Source organism: Protopterus annectens, chromosome 2.part2 (assembly GCF_019279795.1).
Source record: "Protopterus annectens isolate FY-2018-M chromosome 2.part2, PAN1.0, whole genome shotgun sequence".
In the NCBI taxonomy this organism is placed as follows: domain Eukaryota; kingdom Metazoa; phylum Chordata; order Ceratodontiformes; family Protopteridae; genus Protopterus; species Protopterus annectens.
Genome location: NC_056730.1, coordinates 968,295,877 through 968,314,039, shown reverse-complemented (window position 1 = coordinate 968,314,039; position 18,163 = coordinate 968,295,877). Strand labels below are relative to the sequence as shown.

Here is an 18,163-nt window from a genome sequence, read left to right as displayed (position 1 = left end):
AACTATTTATTTATTGAACATTTGTTAACCGGGAAAGTCCGACTTGGAACAAAGTCAATTTTCAGTGGAGGCCCGGGGAGAAATGCTCCAGATGCATGTCTTTGTGATGTGGGAGAAAACCAGAGCACCCGGAGGAAACCCACACAAATGCAGGTAGGACATGGAGACTCCACACAGAAGGCACCCCAGCTGATAATCTTGCTGTGAGGTGACAACTCTAACACTGCACTACTGCGCCATCCAAATAGTAATTTGATAATTGATAGCTAATAGCTGATAGCTACTTATCAAGAAATAGACACTAAAATCATACTGCATTCCGTAAACAGTTTATTTAGTATTGCTACAACTGCACAGATCCTTTCATAAAGTGTGAAAACAAAGTAAACTGCTAAATTGTTGCTTTGCACAATGAAAAATACAAAGGAAAGTACTTTAAGTAACAGTTAAGCTGCAACTGTGTGAACTGTGGAGCTTTAACTGCACAGCAGTTTCAATGTCCTGAACATAACATACAACACAACAGAGCAAAAAGTAGAACAAAATAAAAAGGCATATTAGTGTGCTAGATAAAGTAAATCAATGTACTCTGTTGTGGAAAATGAATACTTATTCTCATGTTTTAGATTAAAGACACAGTTCTACTAGCTGGCTGACAATACAATATTCTGCATTAAGCTACATTTTAATATATTTCACATTTTACATTATGCCATTTACTTTTTCATGATGAACTTAAATGGTCCCATTTAAATTGATGAATGCATTTTCAGCCTTTAACGTGTTCCTGCAGTACTGTGGACTGAAGGAGGCATATCATGATCAGGCAAGAAAGATGTTGCTGAAGCACCTTCTGGAAGTGCAGGAACGAGAATGTGACGACATACTGGACATGTTCCCGACTGCAAAAAAGAAAAAAAAAATACTAAGAATTAACAATATATAACAATAGAAAGTTACTACTAATGAAAATGACTTAACTGTGCCATGACATAAAACTTTATTAAACCATCTTTTAGCTCCTCAGCTTGCCTTCAAAGACTAGAGAGGCAACATATTAAAACTGCACAACTGTATACACAGTCATTAAAATGATTTTATTAATTACTAGTTTTGTTAACAAAGGGTTACTACCGTAACATCCACACAAACAAAATGTACGATTATGCACATAAGCATCAAAATAGACACCTTTAACTTAAAGAGTCATGATGGAAGCTCAATGCAGAATGAAGAAGAAAAATGCTGAAATGAGAAGCTCAAATTATAATATCTTTAAAGAGTCAGAGACAAAGTTTCTGTCTTAATGAGTAAAAATGCAACTGTAAATGTTAACTTAAAAGTTCTAGTTAAATGTGGGTATCTGGGTAATGCCTTGAATTAACTTGCACCTTCCACACTCCCTGACCAGCCTTCTTCTAAAGCTTTAGGAAACCTTCCACAGTCCCCAAGTGCTGTAGAGCATGAGGACAGTATTACAAAGACAGTGGTTAGGGTGTCAAACAATTAAGAGCTTTCTTGCTTCAGAATAAGGAAGGCAAGAGCCTTGCCAGATAGGTTTGTGCCAGAAGAAAGGTATGATAACACACACACACACACACACACACACACACACACACACACACACACACACACAATGGCATTAAAAAAAGTGAGGAAAGAGGGAAGGATTTGTACTGCAACAGTGATCTATTTGAACATCTACTCTTCTACTGTTATGGTAAGTTTTCTTACACAGCTGTACTGTGTACATCATTACATCACTTTTACATTAGCCTAAGCTATACAGGATGAATATCAGAGAAGAATCTGGCTTGTAGTACTTAGTAAATGTGTACAAGGAAAACACCAAGTTGTCCTGTCGATATAGGATCCGAGTTACCTGTGGACATTCACAGTGTCTGTAGAATTCTTTCTACCTTATTTTTTTCAGGTTCGGGAAAGAAAACAGGGAGATAAATAGCCTGGCTCAATGTAAACTATGAAACCACTTTAGGCATAAAGGAAAGATTGCTTCTTAAAGTTACCCCATCTTTGTGAAAGATGACATAGGGTCGAATTACCATAACAGCTTGGAACATGCTTCTTGAAGAAGTCAGCAGTAATGACAAACTGTTTTCCAAGATAACAGCTTCAAATCAACCTAATGAGCAGCTTCAAAAGTACAAAAAAAGTGAAAATTTCTCCAGTACAAAATTAAGATTTCAAGAAGGAAACGTCTGTTCCACTGTGAAGACAGGTATGTAAAAATTTTCAAAAACAGTTTCATTTGAGAAAGGGGAGTCCATGTGCAGACAAGAAGAGATAACCAAGAGGTGAAACTTGATAGAAGAGTAAGAAAAGCCACAGCATAATAGCTCACACAAATACTATAGAACCAGATATGTCTGAGCTTAAAAAAAAATCCTTGTTCTTGCTTTGGCACCAATTAGAAAATATTTTCAATTTAGTCAAAAAGAAATTTCTAGAAGCAGGTTTCTTAACCCCTAGTACATGCTGCATGTCCTCCAAAACAGGTGCCTAAAGGATATTAAAATTCTATCATCCAGGCAGTGAGGTGAAGAAACTGAAGAATGGGGTTGAACAGCAAACCCCTGTTTTGCGTAAGTCTATCCAGAGAGGAAGTTTGTGGCAATTTCCCTTAGCCATTTTCAAAAGAAGGGAGAACCACTGTCGCTTGGGTCAAAAGGAGGCAACCAAAATTATCCTTGGAGAGTCCTTCTGGATCTTTAGCATAACCCTGGTTATCAGAGGAAAGGGTGGAAAGGCATACAGAAACATCCCAAACAGTGGGAATCAAAAGGCATTTGTTTTCCAGGCCTTTGTGCCAGGAATCCTGGAGCAGAATGTATTTTACTGTCTGTTGTGAATACAGGCAAACAGATCTACTTGGGGAGTTCCCCACAGTTTGATTAATTTCTGAAAGACTCCTGGGTGTGACTGACATTTGTGGTGGTGGTTGTGGGGTCTGTCCTGGTCCTGCTAAGATTGTCTGCATTATGCTGAGTTGCTAGTTTCAACCATAACTAGTCTGCAAAAAGTAGGATCTGGTTCCCTTGCTATTTGGTCCCCCCATTTGTTTATGTGCTACACTGTTGTGGTGTTGTCTGTGATTACTAGTAGAAGTCCTGGAAACCAGAGGTGGTTTACAAATTTGGCAGCATTTATCAGCGAAATAATTTTGACATTTAGTGTTTCAATTTGTCTTGCTAGCTCCACAGGCTCTGAACTTTCACCTCTTGGATACAACTCCTCAAAGTTTGTGGCATCTGTGGTTACAGACTGAGTAGGGGCTGGAAGGGGAAAGGAAGACATGGGTTGAAAGACAACTGATTCACCCACAGAGTGTCGCCCCTTCTACAAACCCCAACAATGGATTTTGAAAGGTGAGGGGGTGCTGGTGTTGGAAACAAACTGATTTGATGAACCACTGAATTCTTCTAATTCTTCTCTTGTGAAGTCCATCTAAAGGAATCGTAAGAATTACAGAAACCTTGAAACATAGAATCCAGAGATTTTCCCTGACAGTTGTCAGAGTCTGAATGGAAAATACTAGAAAATGTTCCTTGTAGAATTCCACTTTGTCCTGAGAAAGAAAAGCCATCATCAGAGATCTATCAAGGAGGGGTCTACTTCACATGACTGAAAACTCAAAATAGTGAATTTCATTTGACTGAGACCACAATACCTAATTTTCAAAATACTGAAGACTCATTTGACTGAGTCTCATTATACTGAAAGCTTACCATGCTGAATTTCAAAATACTGAATTTTAAGTCATAGATGTGATGTGGATGTGTGTTTCCCTTCATCTGTGACTTACTTGTGATAAAAAACATTACTGTAACTTAAAGTGCCGACTGTCAGAATACCGGTAATAGTGTAGAAAGTAGTGTCGTAGTGTTTCGAAATGTGGGTATGTCTCTCTACATTTTTATGCGAAATATCTAAAGTAATATGGTGGAAGTTTTGTGCACTCCCAGCAGTAGTGGCAGTGTGTACAGTACTGTAAGGTAAGTAAAAGGTATATGGCCTTTTCCCAACTGTAGTGCGATCCTGGAGTTAGTATATATATTTGGGGGGTGGGGGCATAGCCCCCCACCTAGTTTGGTTTTTATATTGTCTGGTTTCTGTTAAGAGAGTAAGTAAGTAGGTTTTTATGTTTTGGAAAGAGTTAGCCGTTGGTGTTGTAAGTGTGCATGTCTATGGCTTAAAATTCAGTATTTTGAAATTCAGCATTGTACGCTTTCAATATAATGAGACTCAGTCAAGTGAGTTTTCAGTATTTTGAAAATTAGGTATTTTGAGTTTTCAGTCATGTGAAGTAGATCCATCAAGGAAATATACTAGAAATACTGTCCTGTGATATCCTTTTCAAGCTTTCCATATTTCTCTGCTTTATAGAAACTTTCATAAAATTTCCGAAATATTTCTAATACTTCCACAGGATCTCTTGTTATCTTCCCTTTTATATGCTTCCTAAGCTTGGTGACAGCCCTTTCTACTTCCTGTTGCCTGAGTCATTGTGCTAAAAGTTTTTGTGCTCTAGAATTATTATCAAAAAACAGTTGCTTAACAGCAGTCTGTTTAAACTCATGCATATTACTGAGGTAATCCCTTATTTTCAGTTTAGTATTCTGCAGTTGCCCCTTTACTTGTTCTGAGAGATTCCCCATTTTGCAATACTTTAACATTCATCAGTCCCTCTAAATAATACTTACTTCTTAACCATATCTCCCTTTCCTTTATTTCCACCCTAGTTTTAAACTCCACTTTAATTTTATCTCACTCCCTAGCTATATTTTCAGAAGAAATTTCTATCTTCTCTAGCAGCTCCTGAATTAATTTCAAAACCCATGCCATAAATTCTTCTCTTTTTAAGCGACAGGTAGCAAAATCAGTGCCTCACTCTTACTTCATTACTTTACATTTTTATTTTAGTAATCTGAAACAGTTATTGGGTGCGTTTCAAGACCTTCAATTAAATGCATATGTTCCCGGGAGACATAAATTCTATCTGGCCTAGCCCAGTTTTTGTATCTTGGAGAATAATATGTAAATTCACTCTGAACTTTTAGTACTGAATGCACATCTTCCATGCCAAACATTTTCATAAATTTCTTCAAAAATCTACACTCCTTTGTTATATTTTCCCTTCTAGGACCCCCAGACACATCTTCACTGTTGCAAATCAAATTCCAGTCTCCACCTATAAGTAATATTCCTTACTGAAAGATGATTATTTCTCCCAGAACTTTCTTAAGCTCCATTATAGCAGTTTTAGGTGGAATATAAATGCATGCCAGTGTAATCTTCCCCCCTTGCCAATAGCCCCTTGATACTATGTATCTTCCATTATTATCTTTTTTACCTTCTTCTATCACTATTGGAGCTCCTCTTGCAATTAATATAAGTACTCCTCTTTTCCTTTGCCCAAGACATTCCACTGAATAACGATCCTGAAAACCTTTCTTTATCAAATTCAGGGTGGCCGCGGTGGTGCAGTGGTTAGCGTTGCCACCTCAAAGCAAGAGGTTCTCCGGTTCGATTCTCGGCTGGGTTGCCTTCTGTGCGGAGTCTGCATGTCCTCCCTGTGGTCGCGTGGGTTTCCTCCGGGTGCTCCGCTTTCCTCCTACATCCCAAAGACATGCAGTAGGTGGATTGGATACTCTAAATTGACCCTAGGTGTGAGTGTGCGCATGTGAGTGCCTTCTGTGGAAGGTTGGGCGCCGGGGCTGGCAACTCAACACCATAAAACTCCACTGCCAATCATGAGCACACAGATGATCTGCTGTGGTGACCCCTATCCGGGAAAAGCTGAAAGAAGAAGGAGGAGTTATTTCCAGGTGTGTCTCCTGTAGCACAGCTATTTGCAACCTACATTTTTTAATATAGTTCACTACTCCTTTTTTATATTTATTTGTAAGACCATACAGGTTGAAAGACATTACAGAAAGCATCATTTTCTTATATGGTTACTATTACCACCGTTTATGTATAACTGCTTCTTTTGTTAAATGTCTAGTTCTAACTTTTATGTTACATGCATATACTGTTTGGCAGGTTGGTCTTTTATACAGTTGTTTCTTGTCATATCCATTTGAGCCTTTGGCACATCTTACATAACTTTTTGTGTTTATGAAAGCCCTCAAAAACAGTGCATCACAAAAATTCTTGAGCAAAATCATTTCTTTATTTGATTTGGAAGAACAGGCTCTATCATCCCTTCAGACAGCATTTGAAATAGAACATGAGAAAGCAATGGGGTTTGATTGGATGGGTGAAGAGGAATCCATTGGCAAGAATGTAGGGAATACCACTGAGAGTTGTAACCCTTCTGAATGACTCTCTGAACCTGTGTGTCTTACCATACCTGGTGCCAAATGAAATGTGAAGACCCAAACTTTGAAAAATCTTTACTGAGTTGTGGTGAGGGGGAAACACAAGATGGGACATATAGTCACAGTCTGATTTTTACTTTTGATTGTCCCTGGTTTTAAGATTATTTCCGGCCAATGTTTTCTGACAAATTGTTTCCCCTGCACTCTGCTGTGATTGCTCATTCTGTTTAAAAAGGACCCAGAACTAGAAGGAAAGTTTATACTAAATTTAGGAATTGGGGTTGGAAAAAACTGGTTAACCACTTGAATTAATTTTCCCCTTTCATCAATTTTTTGAGGACATTAGCAGAATGACCAAATAATGCCTTTTTATTCAGGAAAGCATTCGGAAGCTCAGATTTCACATCCACTGGTAAAGTCTGAAAATGTATATAAGCAAATCTCATCAATATCCTAGTGGCAGCTGCTCTAAAAACAGCATTAACAGTGTCATAACATTTCAGACAGTGTTTAGTTATCAGAAATTAAAGAATACTGAGATGTCGATCTCTGACAAAGGAAGGTCAGCAATTCATTTCTCTCATATTGTGAAAAGAAGCCATCAGAAACTTAGAAATGCAAGCCTAACAATTCAGTATTTTGAAGTCAAGGGTGGAAGAAGTATAAACTTTTCTATCAAAACCTATCAGAGGCCTTCTCATCCTTGTCAGTTGGAGAAGGTGAGCTGCATGCCATAAGTATTTGGCAAAAGATGGTTCTGACTCTGCCACATATTGTCTACTCAGAGGCAATCTCTGCTTAATATACAAGGCCATGTCAAACCCAGAGCTGTTGGACATGGTACACAAAGAAATCCCAATCCCTCTGAGTCACATGCTCCAGGGATCTAAACCTTGTTATCACAATAAACAAAACATGGTGGAGGGATAGGTTCCTGACCCAGAGACTCCCCAGACTCTGGAATAGACTGCCCATACATGTCAAGCAGAGTGCCTCTTTGGCCCTCTTCAAAAGGAACCTTGACGATTGGATGGGAGAAAGGAAATTCACCCCAGGGATCACGTCAGTCGCCCTGCTAGACAGGGGTTCAGGGAAGTAAACAGTGTGGGAAGAAACAGCCAGGGAATTGCTATGGCTAGGCTTGTACAGGCCCTAGGGCTGATAGCCTAGTACCAACATGTGAACCTATGAATTACTGCAGGGTCTTGCCTAGAGTTGGAGAAAAGAAATCTGTGGTCAAGGGAATGTTATATAATTTATAAGATTTTCTGGGGGCCGGTGGTTGACTGTCAAGCAAACTACTGGCCGTAGGGAAGGCATGCAGTAGGTCTGGCCAACAGGAGGAACAGCTGCGGGTTGAAAAAAAAATCCACCTATAGGAAATCATAGTATTTTTGCTGGGACTCTGATATTTTTTATTTCCCCGCTGAGATAACGCTTTCATTTTGTTAATAGTACCAAAAAAGATGCTTCAGATGAAGAATCAAAAGAAAAAAACATTCCTCGGGGTCAGAGTCCTCATTGTGTAGCAGGAACATGAGAAACATAGCCTGAAGTCTAATTTCTGCCCCTCAGACTGAGGATCAGAATCTGACAGGGAAGGGAATCTTTTCCTTTTTTAAATGAAAGGAAGACTGAAAATGTAATGACTGAAAGGCTTTACATAAACTTTCAGCAAAATCCACCCAATCCTCCATGTTTGCCTTAGCTGAACAGGACACAAGTGAAGAAAAATGCCTACATTTATGGTTCCTTTTCCTGGGAGAGTTTACAGAAAATAATGCTCAGACGAATGGTCCTTTCCCTGAGAATCAGGCTCCTCAGAGTGGGCTTGTAAAGGAACAATGTCCCACTCCCTCCTCTAATGCCAACAGGAGTGGTTCTCCCCTGCCTAAAAACAACAGCCAAACAGCTGCAGAGGACATGTTTGCCTCTTGATCCTTACACAGCTTTCCAAGGAGTAGAACCAGAGGGTCTGAGAGAAACTGATGAGCAGTCTGAGGAACCATATTTGGCTATAGTAAAGTCACTCACCAACAGTTAAGGCAAAGAGGATGCCAGAGTTAATACTGAAGACTCCTGTACATTTTTTTTTCTTGGTGATCAGGGAGAGAGCATCTGTCGAACGGGTTACTGACAAGTAGTTACAAGAGTCTTAAAATTAAGAACTTCCCCAGACTAAAAGGTAGGACTTGAGAAAATTATGACAGAAAGTCGTCAACTACCCTGACACTAGAACCAAGTCTTTCTTTACAGAAAAATTTACACTTTTTTTCTACAGAAAATGTAAAGTATTTCCCAATGGGGTACTTACCCACCCACGATTCTGAATGCAAGCTGACAGTCAGTCTCTCAAAAACTTTAGCAGAGAGCGAGCTTCAATGGCAAGAAAGTTCTGAGAGTTTGGAGTCCTGTCTTTATACTGCTAGCCTCAAGACCTACAGTAGTTTGAGCACATGGAAGGTGGCCTAAAGCTTTGGAAGCTGGCTGGTCATCTGATGCTTGGCAAGATACATCCCATAAAGTTTAGGCTACTTCAACAGTGACCTAATTATGATCATCATCTTCATTTGCAGTAGGATCCTAACACAACTGTACTATGTCCACTGTAGTATTCACTGTTGCACTCCTCACCTCCTGGGAAGACTCCCAAAGCAGTGAGACTTAGGAAGAGAAAATAGTTTACTTGGAAATAAGAGTTTGCAACACAGTAGATTCAAATTCTGCCCTGGCTCTAGATGCAGCCCCCAGATTATGATGCCTGCAGAAAGTGTGCACAAATGAGTATGTGGCTTCTTCAAGGATGGCCCTGGTGGTTGCTCCTTTGAAGGAGGCTGTGCTGACAGGTGAGACTCTAGTGGAATGTGCCTTAATATGGCTTGGAACTAGTTTCCCACAATACTGTTAACATATATACACGTGCAGGCCACTTGAAAATGGTCTGTCTGTTTACAGGTCTACACACACTTTCATTTGCAAGTGAAACAAATAGCTAGATAGATTTTCTAAAGTTCTTAGTTCTGTGTAAGCAAAACCTCAGTTGTCTATGTATATCTAGGGAATGCAGGGTTCACTATCATGAGTTTTGTGGCTTAGGAAAGAAGACTGAACATTTTATGGACTAGTTAAGAGTCAATTCAGAAACCACCTTGGGCATAAAGGAGGGATTGGTACACAGTACTTCTCTGCCCTGGTGGAATATCAGGAATGGCTTTGCAGATCAAGACTAGGAATTCTGGGATGCTGAAGTAATTGCCACCAAGAAAATAATATTTTTCACAACAGTAGATGTTCCAATGATCACTGCTGCAGTAACCTAAGCTGTCTGCATTATATCTTGCCAAAGATATTGCACCCAGACCATTAGTCAAGCTTGGGCAACAAGCCCTTCAGAGCTTTCATGTCAAAAGAGAGAATAAGGCTAAAGTCCTGAGAAGGACAATGCTAGGAAAAATATAACAATAATTCCACACATTGGCATAAAAGCATATCAAAGCAAAAGGGATAGAAGGAGGGAGCAGCTACTGTGCAGTGATCATTCAGACATCTACTATTATGTTAAGTTTACTTGTACAGCTGTACTCTCTTCTTCATATGGATGAAAACTGCAGTAGCCTAAGCTATATGGGTAGATTACCATATCTTATACTGAACTGGGGGAGGAAGGAAGATGGTCCAGGAGCTCCTAGATAAAGGTTCTAGCAAAGGCTGTCCTAGACCTGAGAAGGAATCTAGTTCATAGTGCTTTACAAAAGTGTGCACTGGGGACCAAGTTGCTACTTCTAGAAAAAGTACAGTTGTTAAGCTACACTTGCCTATTTAGTAGATGTCTGAATTCCTCACACAGTAGTCTAAGTTATATGGGTTGTATCCCTACCTAGGATACAACAACCGGACAGCTTTAAAAAGCTCTGGGTGCCTCCAGACCTTCTGCTGACTGGCTAGTCCCATGGAGGGAAAATCTGCAGTCAGAATGAAGATTTCTTGACTTTTTTGCCCATACAATGAGAGAATGGCCAAGCAATAATGAATCAGACAATCCATAATAACAAAGAAACATATAAAGCAGAAACACATAAAACCCTACTTTACATCCCAATTACAACTATATACAAAAGGGGGGTGGAGCGTTACTGCAGCACTGAGGAATTTAAACATCTACTGTTATAGAGTAAGAGCAACTTAAAGAACTGTACTATGTCCATCATTTTCACTGTTGCTGTATCCTTTAAGTTATGTGGATTAAATTACCCAAAGGCTATCTAACCTGTGAGGAAGGAGGATAGCAATACAGGAGTCCCTGCAGAATAGTCCTAGCAAAACTAGACCAGGACCTAGAAAAGGAATCCAGGTTCTAATGCTTTGTAAAAGTATGGAGAGAGGAACCATGCAGCTACCTCTATAATGCTTCTAGAGTCCACACCTTTCCAGCATGCCATCAAAGAAGACAAAGCTCTGCCAGAATGTGCTATGACATTGCTTGGAATGGATTTGCCTTGGTGGGAAAAACAAAAAAAGGAATTGCTGAGGACAACCGTGTGAAAAATTGACTGTTTAGACAGAGGATGTCCATTTTGTATCAACTGACAAGAAATAAACAGCTAATCAGCTTTTCTAATGGGATAAGTTCTGTAAAAGAAGTGCCTGAGCTGCCTATGCAAGTCCAGAGCATGCAGAATCTGTTCCCCTTGATTTTAGGTTCTGGATAAAAAACTGGGATATTGATGGCTTGATTAAAAATTAACTCTGATACCACTCTGGGCACGAATGAGGGGTTTGTTCTTAAACAGACCTTATCCCGGTGGAAAATGGGGTCTATATTACAACATCAACAGCTAAAAACACAGAATATCCTTACCTCAACACAGCCAAACCTGCAAATATCGACGAAACGAATAAACGGAGATTTTTTTCAAAAATCAAAAAAAAAAAAAAAAAAAAAAATGGGGCTGTGCCCCCTTAAATATATACCTACCCAGAATCGACACTACCATGGAGGAAGCGGCAAACTCCTGACAATGGCCCAGCTATTTTTTTCCCTGGGAAAAGAATCACTGTTCTGCTGATATATACCCGGAAAATGAGATGGGGCTCACCCACCATGACAGCTTGCAACTCAGATGCTCTTTTTCAAATGTCAGAGCAATGTGTACAGTTTTCCAAGTCAAGAACCATAAATCAGCTTGATGGCAGGTTCAAATGGTGACACAGTCAACTTCTCCAGCAAAAAATACAAATCCCAAGCAGGAGCAACATGTTTACAAGAAGGTCTCAGAAACTGTTTTACTACAGAGAAAAAGAAGAGAATCCACGGGCAAACATGCTGATATGGCCACAAAATGCACCTTTACAGAGGAGTAACAGAGAGCAGAGAAAAGTAAATCCCACCAGTATTTGAGCACCAGTGGTACATAATCCTTAATGGGCCCCTGGTTATTAGTTAGGGACCAACTAGAAAATCTCTTCCATTTACCAATTTCAAATTTTTTATAGTTTACTGCTTTCCTTTTACTACCTGCTGCAATAAGTTTTACTTGCTTCCTTTACTACCTGCTGCAAGTCTTCATCAACTAAGTGCCTATAAGGTATTAGAACTGAATCATCCAGGCAGTCAGTTGAAGTTGTTTGACACTGGGGTGTATCAAATTCCATCTTGAGTGAGTGCATCCAGTCTGTGGGGAAGCTTATGGCTAACTGCCCTTGGCCAGTTCCATAAGAATCATCACAATAATTTTTCGGGCATTCTTTGGAATCTTTAGAACTACCCTGGATATCAGTGGAAAGGGTAGAAATGCATAAAGGAAAATTCTCTTCCAATGGAATGAAACTGCATTTACTTCAATTATTTCCAGGCTTGTTTGCAAGGAGCCTCGGAGTAAAATTTGTTTTGAAAACAGGCGAACAGATCTATTTGAAGTGTTTCCCACAATTGGATCATTCCTGGAAGACCCCCCCCCCCCACTCAATTTTCATTTGTGAGGGTCTGTCCTGGTCCTGCTCAGCTTGTCTGCAACTATGTTTTGTTCTGATGAAATGAAAGATGCCTGAGGAGTTAAGGAATGCTGAACACCTAACTCTTAAGACATCACAGTTAACCTGCATAGGGGGCACAACCTTTACCTTCCTGTTTGTTTATGTACCACATGACTGTGTCTGTAACAGCTTGAGATGGTCCTGGAGATCTTAGGTGACAGACAGACTTCAAGGTATGGATCACAGTCAACATCAACTTTATGCTGACATGCATTGACCTGACTGAAAGACACCACATGCCCTGCATCTTTAACCCCCCCACCAGAAACTGCTCCCCAAGCAAAATCTGATGCTTCTGTGGTGAGAGAGAGATTGGTTTGAGTCTGAGGAAAGAAGGGGAGACATGGGTTCAGTTAAAATTGTTATTTCCTTTCTATAATGCCACAAACTGGAATCTGATATTCCAGAGAATATCAGAAACCGCTGCATGTGTAACCTGGCTAACGGAATCATGAGAATCCTAAAAGCCATGAACCCTAGGATCCTGAGAAACCAGAGACTGCATGGAGATAATATTAAAAATATAATAACTCTTAATTATAATATTCAAAAAGGTATATAGTTCCAAGAAATAAAAAGCAGAGAAGATAGTCTTCGAGCTCAGCTTTAATAACACTAGCGCTTTCACATCCACCTTCATCAGGTGTTTAACATTTGCTGACATAAACCACCTATATATACTCATTTAAAACATCATGTGATCAAAAAGCAATTCAAATTTAAAGAGACATCACATTTAAAATATATGAATACCATGGTGATATTATGTTATCAGTTAAAAATACAAATATAAAAGCATAACACATATTACTTGCGTAAAGGTCTCTTATGTAACATAGGTCTTATAGGGACGTGGTCATTAAGACCATGACCATGGTTTGCCCTAAGTCTGACTATCCAAGTAGCCTCCAACTCTTCCGTTCTGGACCTAATATCCCCACATCTCACATTATCATAGGTCCTACCTAAAACTAAAAATTTAAAAGTATGTGATTCATTTGTATTCACTACATGTTTAGCAAGTGCATTAATGAGGTTATTTTTCTTAATATTATATAGGTGCTCTCTAATTCTTTCTTTTAATGAGCGATCAGTTTTTCCTACATAATATTTATTACATAAAGTACATATAGCAAGATATACCACATGCATAGTATTGCATGTTGCACTGACATTGATATAACAATTCTTGGTTGTATCTGGATGGTTAAAAACTGTATCTGTACAAACATAAACACAATAATTACAACTGCCACAAGGCTTAGTTCCAGGAACAATAGCTACTGGATTCTTAGATATGTTATAACATAATCTTTTCTTAAGTGAATTCTTATTCTTAAAAGAAAATTGTGGTCTATTACCCACAATTGTCTTAATATGTTCATCAGTTGTTAAAATATTCCAATGAGAATTGATGATATCTATATACTTAGCCATGTCCCTGGTTTAATGTAAGGACACTCTAAGTTTTCTATTCACTGTTTTTCTAGTCCTTGGTCTGCTCTCAGAGAAGTAAGGTTTAGCTGTAGTAGACCTTAGTGTATCTACCACACTAGAGGTATGTTGAATCAAATGTTGTTCATATCCTCTTTCAACTAATTCCTTCTCAGTTTGAGTCCTAAATTTCTGATAATCTTTGTCATTGACACTGAGCCTTGAAGCTCTAAAGAATTGATTCTTAGCTACATTCCTAAAAACAAAATTAGGATACATGCTACATCTATTAAGTAGCTGATTAGCATGACATTCTTTCCTGTATAAACTACTAATCAACTTATCACTATCATCTCTAGAAATATATATACATCCAAAAAATTTATACCTATAGTAAAAAAATTCAAAGTGAAATGCAAAAGGTTGGATGATGCATTAAGATAGTCCACGAATTCAAACAATATTTCTTCACTTCCTCTCCAAAGGATAAACAAAGCATCTACAAATCTTTTATAGAAGGAAATACAAGCAGTGAAAGGACCATTTACTATATATTTGGTTTCCCATATACTCATCACAGCATTTGCATAACTATTGGAGCAAGAGCTCCCCATAGCCACACCATTTCGTTGCCAATACACTTTCTGATCATACACAAATATATTATTATGTAATACAAGACTCAATAGAGTCTGTAATAAATATATATCATTTTCCTTAAAGTCTCCCATCATATTCAATAATTGTACTACATATTCAATACCTATGTCATTTGGTATGACAGTAAAGAGGGACGTTACATCTAAAGTAACAAGTATAAACTTATCCAAGGAGGTAACATCTCTCGAAAAATTATACAATTCACTTAAAAACTGTTCAGTATCTCTTAATGTTATACAAGATTTATTCATTACCGGTTTAATACGCTTATCAATGTATATAGACAATGACTCAGTACACCAATTATTACCAGCAACTATTGGTCTCATAGGAGGCCTAGTATAATTCTTGTGTATTTTGGGCAATCCTTGTATAATAGGAATGGTGGGAATAGATATATAAAAATAGTTAGCCAAATCTTGATCAATAACAGAAGTGTATTGTAACCATTTAATAGTATTCTGGACAGTCTGTAGCATAGAATCAACTCTATCTGTTGTAATATTTTCATAAAAATTAGCATCAGATAACATATCTTGTATTGCTCTATCATAATCAGATCTATCCATTAACACTATCTGACCGCCTTTATCGGCTGGTCTGATAATCAAATTTTCATTGTTTTGTAATGATATCAAGGCTCCATGCTCTTCCTTAGTTAAATTGTACTTCCTATACAGTTTGCTGTTGACATTTTGCTTATTATAAACTTCATACATACTAGAAATGCACAGTTGCTCAAATGCATTAATTAAAGAGTTCTGCTTAGGAATGAACAAATTAGGTCTTCTAAAGGAATTGTCAGACATCACATGAGTATCATTGTACATATTTCTAAGTGTAAGATTCCGTGTAAACATACGAGTATCATTGTACATATTTCTAAGTGTAAGATTCCGTGTAAACATTTTAATGTCAAAAACAATATCAGAGATTTGCATATCCACAGTGGGAATAAACATTAAACCTTTACTCAATACACTCAGTTCATCTGTAGTTAAACTGTGAGCAGATAAATTAACAATCAACGTTTCACTTGTTGAAACGCTTTCTTTATCATTAGAGGGCTCGTAGGAGCATCGCCCAATTTGCGTTTGTATCTCGTGGCACTTCTGCCTCTCTGTTGTAGCTTTTGTTGCCCTTGTCTCACTCGACTTATAGATCACTCCCTCACTGGGAGAGGAAAATTGAGTCCCATATTTTTTGTACCTAGTAAAAAATTACTTCTATCAAAGTTCAGAACATTTCCCTGCTCACAGGGTGATACCAGCGGAGGAAAAGCTGCATCAGCGGTTTTATGTACTTCCGACGTTGTAACAAGTGTTTTTCTGTTAGTACCCTTGTCAACTACTACTCCTGGAGCATTAGATATAACATTATTAGAAGACTGTGCATTTAAAACCACAGAAAAAAGTTTACCAACTTGCAGCTCTTGATTTGAAACCTCCGACAGTTCTCCAGCTTCATGCTGCGTGATGTTAGTATGTTGTGGCTGGAGCGTACTATGTGATTGGTCATCAATATCACGTGGCCAAGTAAAGATGTTACCCGTTGAAAAATCCTTACGATCCCAAATAATTTTATTAATTTTAGTCTGAATCAATTTTCTGCCATAAGCAAGGACATTGTTCAAGGTATCATTCATAGGTTTATTAAGAAAAGTAGAACGATACTTGGAACAAAGCTCTAGATATCTATTCTGAATACCATCCAGCAATTTATTCTCTTGCCTACTCGCTGAAGCAGTTAATAACTTCAAATAACCCATACTAGTAGAAAGATTCAGCTGTTGCCACTCTGATAATAGAGTGGAATCACAGTCAGTTTGCGCAGGCATTTTCAAAATTCTCAGCACATGAGGTATAATTTGTTCTTTCAAACAAAGTTGTAGATGGAATTTTTCATATTGCACTCTTTTAAGTTTACACAAATCCTTTTCTAGAAGTAATAAGTCACTTTTCAGTGCCAAAAAAATCAAAGGAAGCATCTACTTCCCCTGAAGTAGGTGGAAAGTCAGTCATAAGAGGATTCACTTTTTCAACAATTCTACAAATGAAGGTATGAACATTCACTTCAGACCAAAGTAATTGTTCATTAGTTTCCTCAACTTCAGAGATTTTAGAAATTTCAGAGATTTCATTAGTTGCAGCCATAGTCAAAAAGTTGTTTGGTGTAGCAAAAGCACACAGCAGTAAAAACAACAAAGTCACCAAACAAACAGTTTTTACCTCTACTGAAAAAATGCAATCCAAATGAAAATCCAAGCAACAAAGGTATGGCTCCAGTATAAAAAGTCACTCATTCCAAAAGGTATGTAGTTCCAAGAAATAAAAAGCAGAGAAGATAGTCTTTGAGCTCAGCTTTATTAACACTAGCGCTTTCACATCCAGCTTCATCAGGTGTTTAACATTTGTTGACATAAACCACCTATATATACTCATTTAAAACATCATGTGATCAAAAAGCAATTCAAATTTAAAGAGACATCACATTTAAAATATATGAATACCATGGTGATATTATGTTATCAGTTAAAAATACAAATATAAAAGCATAACACATATTACTTGCATAAAGGTCTCTTATGTAACATAGGTCTTATAGGGACGTGGTCATTAAGACCATGACCATGGTTTGCCCTAAGTCTGACTATCCAAGTAGCCTCCAACTCTTCCGTTCTGGACCTAATATCCCCACGTCTCACATTATCACAGGTCCTACCTAAAACTAAAAATTTAAAAGTATGTGTTTCATTTGTATTCACTACATGTTTAGCAAGTGCATTAATGAGGTTATTTTTCTTAATATTATATAGGTGCTCTCTAATTCTTTCATGGGGACATTAATGCACTTGCTAAACATGTAGTGAATACAAATGAATCACATACTTTTAAATTTTTAGTAGGACCTATGATAATGTGACACGTGGGGATATTAGGTCCAGAACAGAAGAGTTGGAGGCTACTTGGATAGTCAGACTTAGGGCAAACCATGGTCATGGTCTTAATGACCACGTCCCTTTAAGACCTATGTTACATAAGAGACCTTTACGCAAGTAATATGTGTTATGCTTTTATATTTGTATTTTTAACTGATAACATAATATCACCATGGTATTCATATATTTTAAATGTGATGTCTCTTTAAATTTGAATTGCTTTTTGGTCACATGATGTTTTAAATGAGTATATATAGGTGGTTTATGTCAGCAAATGTTAAACACCTGTTGAAGCTGGATGTGAAAGCGCTAGTGTTATTAAAGCCGCGCTCAAAGACTATCTTCTCTGCTTTTTATTTCTTGGAACTACATACCTTTTGGAATTAGTGACTGTTTATACTGGAGCCATACCTTTGCTGCTTGGATTTTCATTTGGATTGCATTTTTTCAGCAGAGGTAAAAACTGTTTGTTTGGTGACTTTGTTGTTCTTAATTATAATAGTTTAAATTCTGTAAAGCATCTTATTAATAAATGGAATTACTATGGAAGACAGACTTTCCTTAATTAAAAAGGTGATTCTTCCAAAATAGTATAAAAAAGTTTAATTATTTGATCTTGAGATTTCTTTGGTTTCTCAACAAACCTAGATTGGTTTTAAATCATCACATAAGAGATTGGTTATAGGGTGGTATTGGTTACCAGACTTACGAAATATATTCTTCATTAACAATTATTAACACAATGTTTTCATGGTTA

The 18,163-nt window shown here is 37.8% G+C and overlaps 1 protein-coding gene across 3 annotated transcripts in view; it reads right to left on the bottom strand.

The window, feature by feature from the left end:
• Window positions 1-313: 313 nt before the first annotated feature.
• Window positions 314-18,163, bottom strand: part of PJA2 (praja ring finger ubiquitin ligase 2) — a 1,087,778-nt gene continuing 1,069,928 nt past the window's right edge. For all 3 annotated transcript variants that reach the window (XM_044064273.1, XM_044064274.1, XM_044064272.1), the window contains one exon: window positions 314-902. In XM_044064273.1, coding sequence (XP_043920208.1) covers window positions 777-902 — 126 coding nt within the window. In that variant the 3' untranslated portion in view covers window positions 314-776. The remainder of the gene's footprint in view (window positions 903-18,163) is intronic.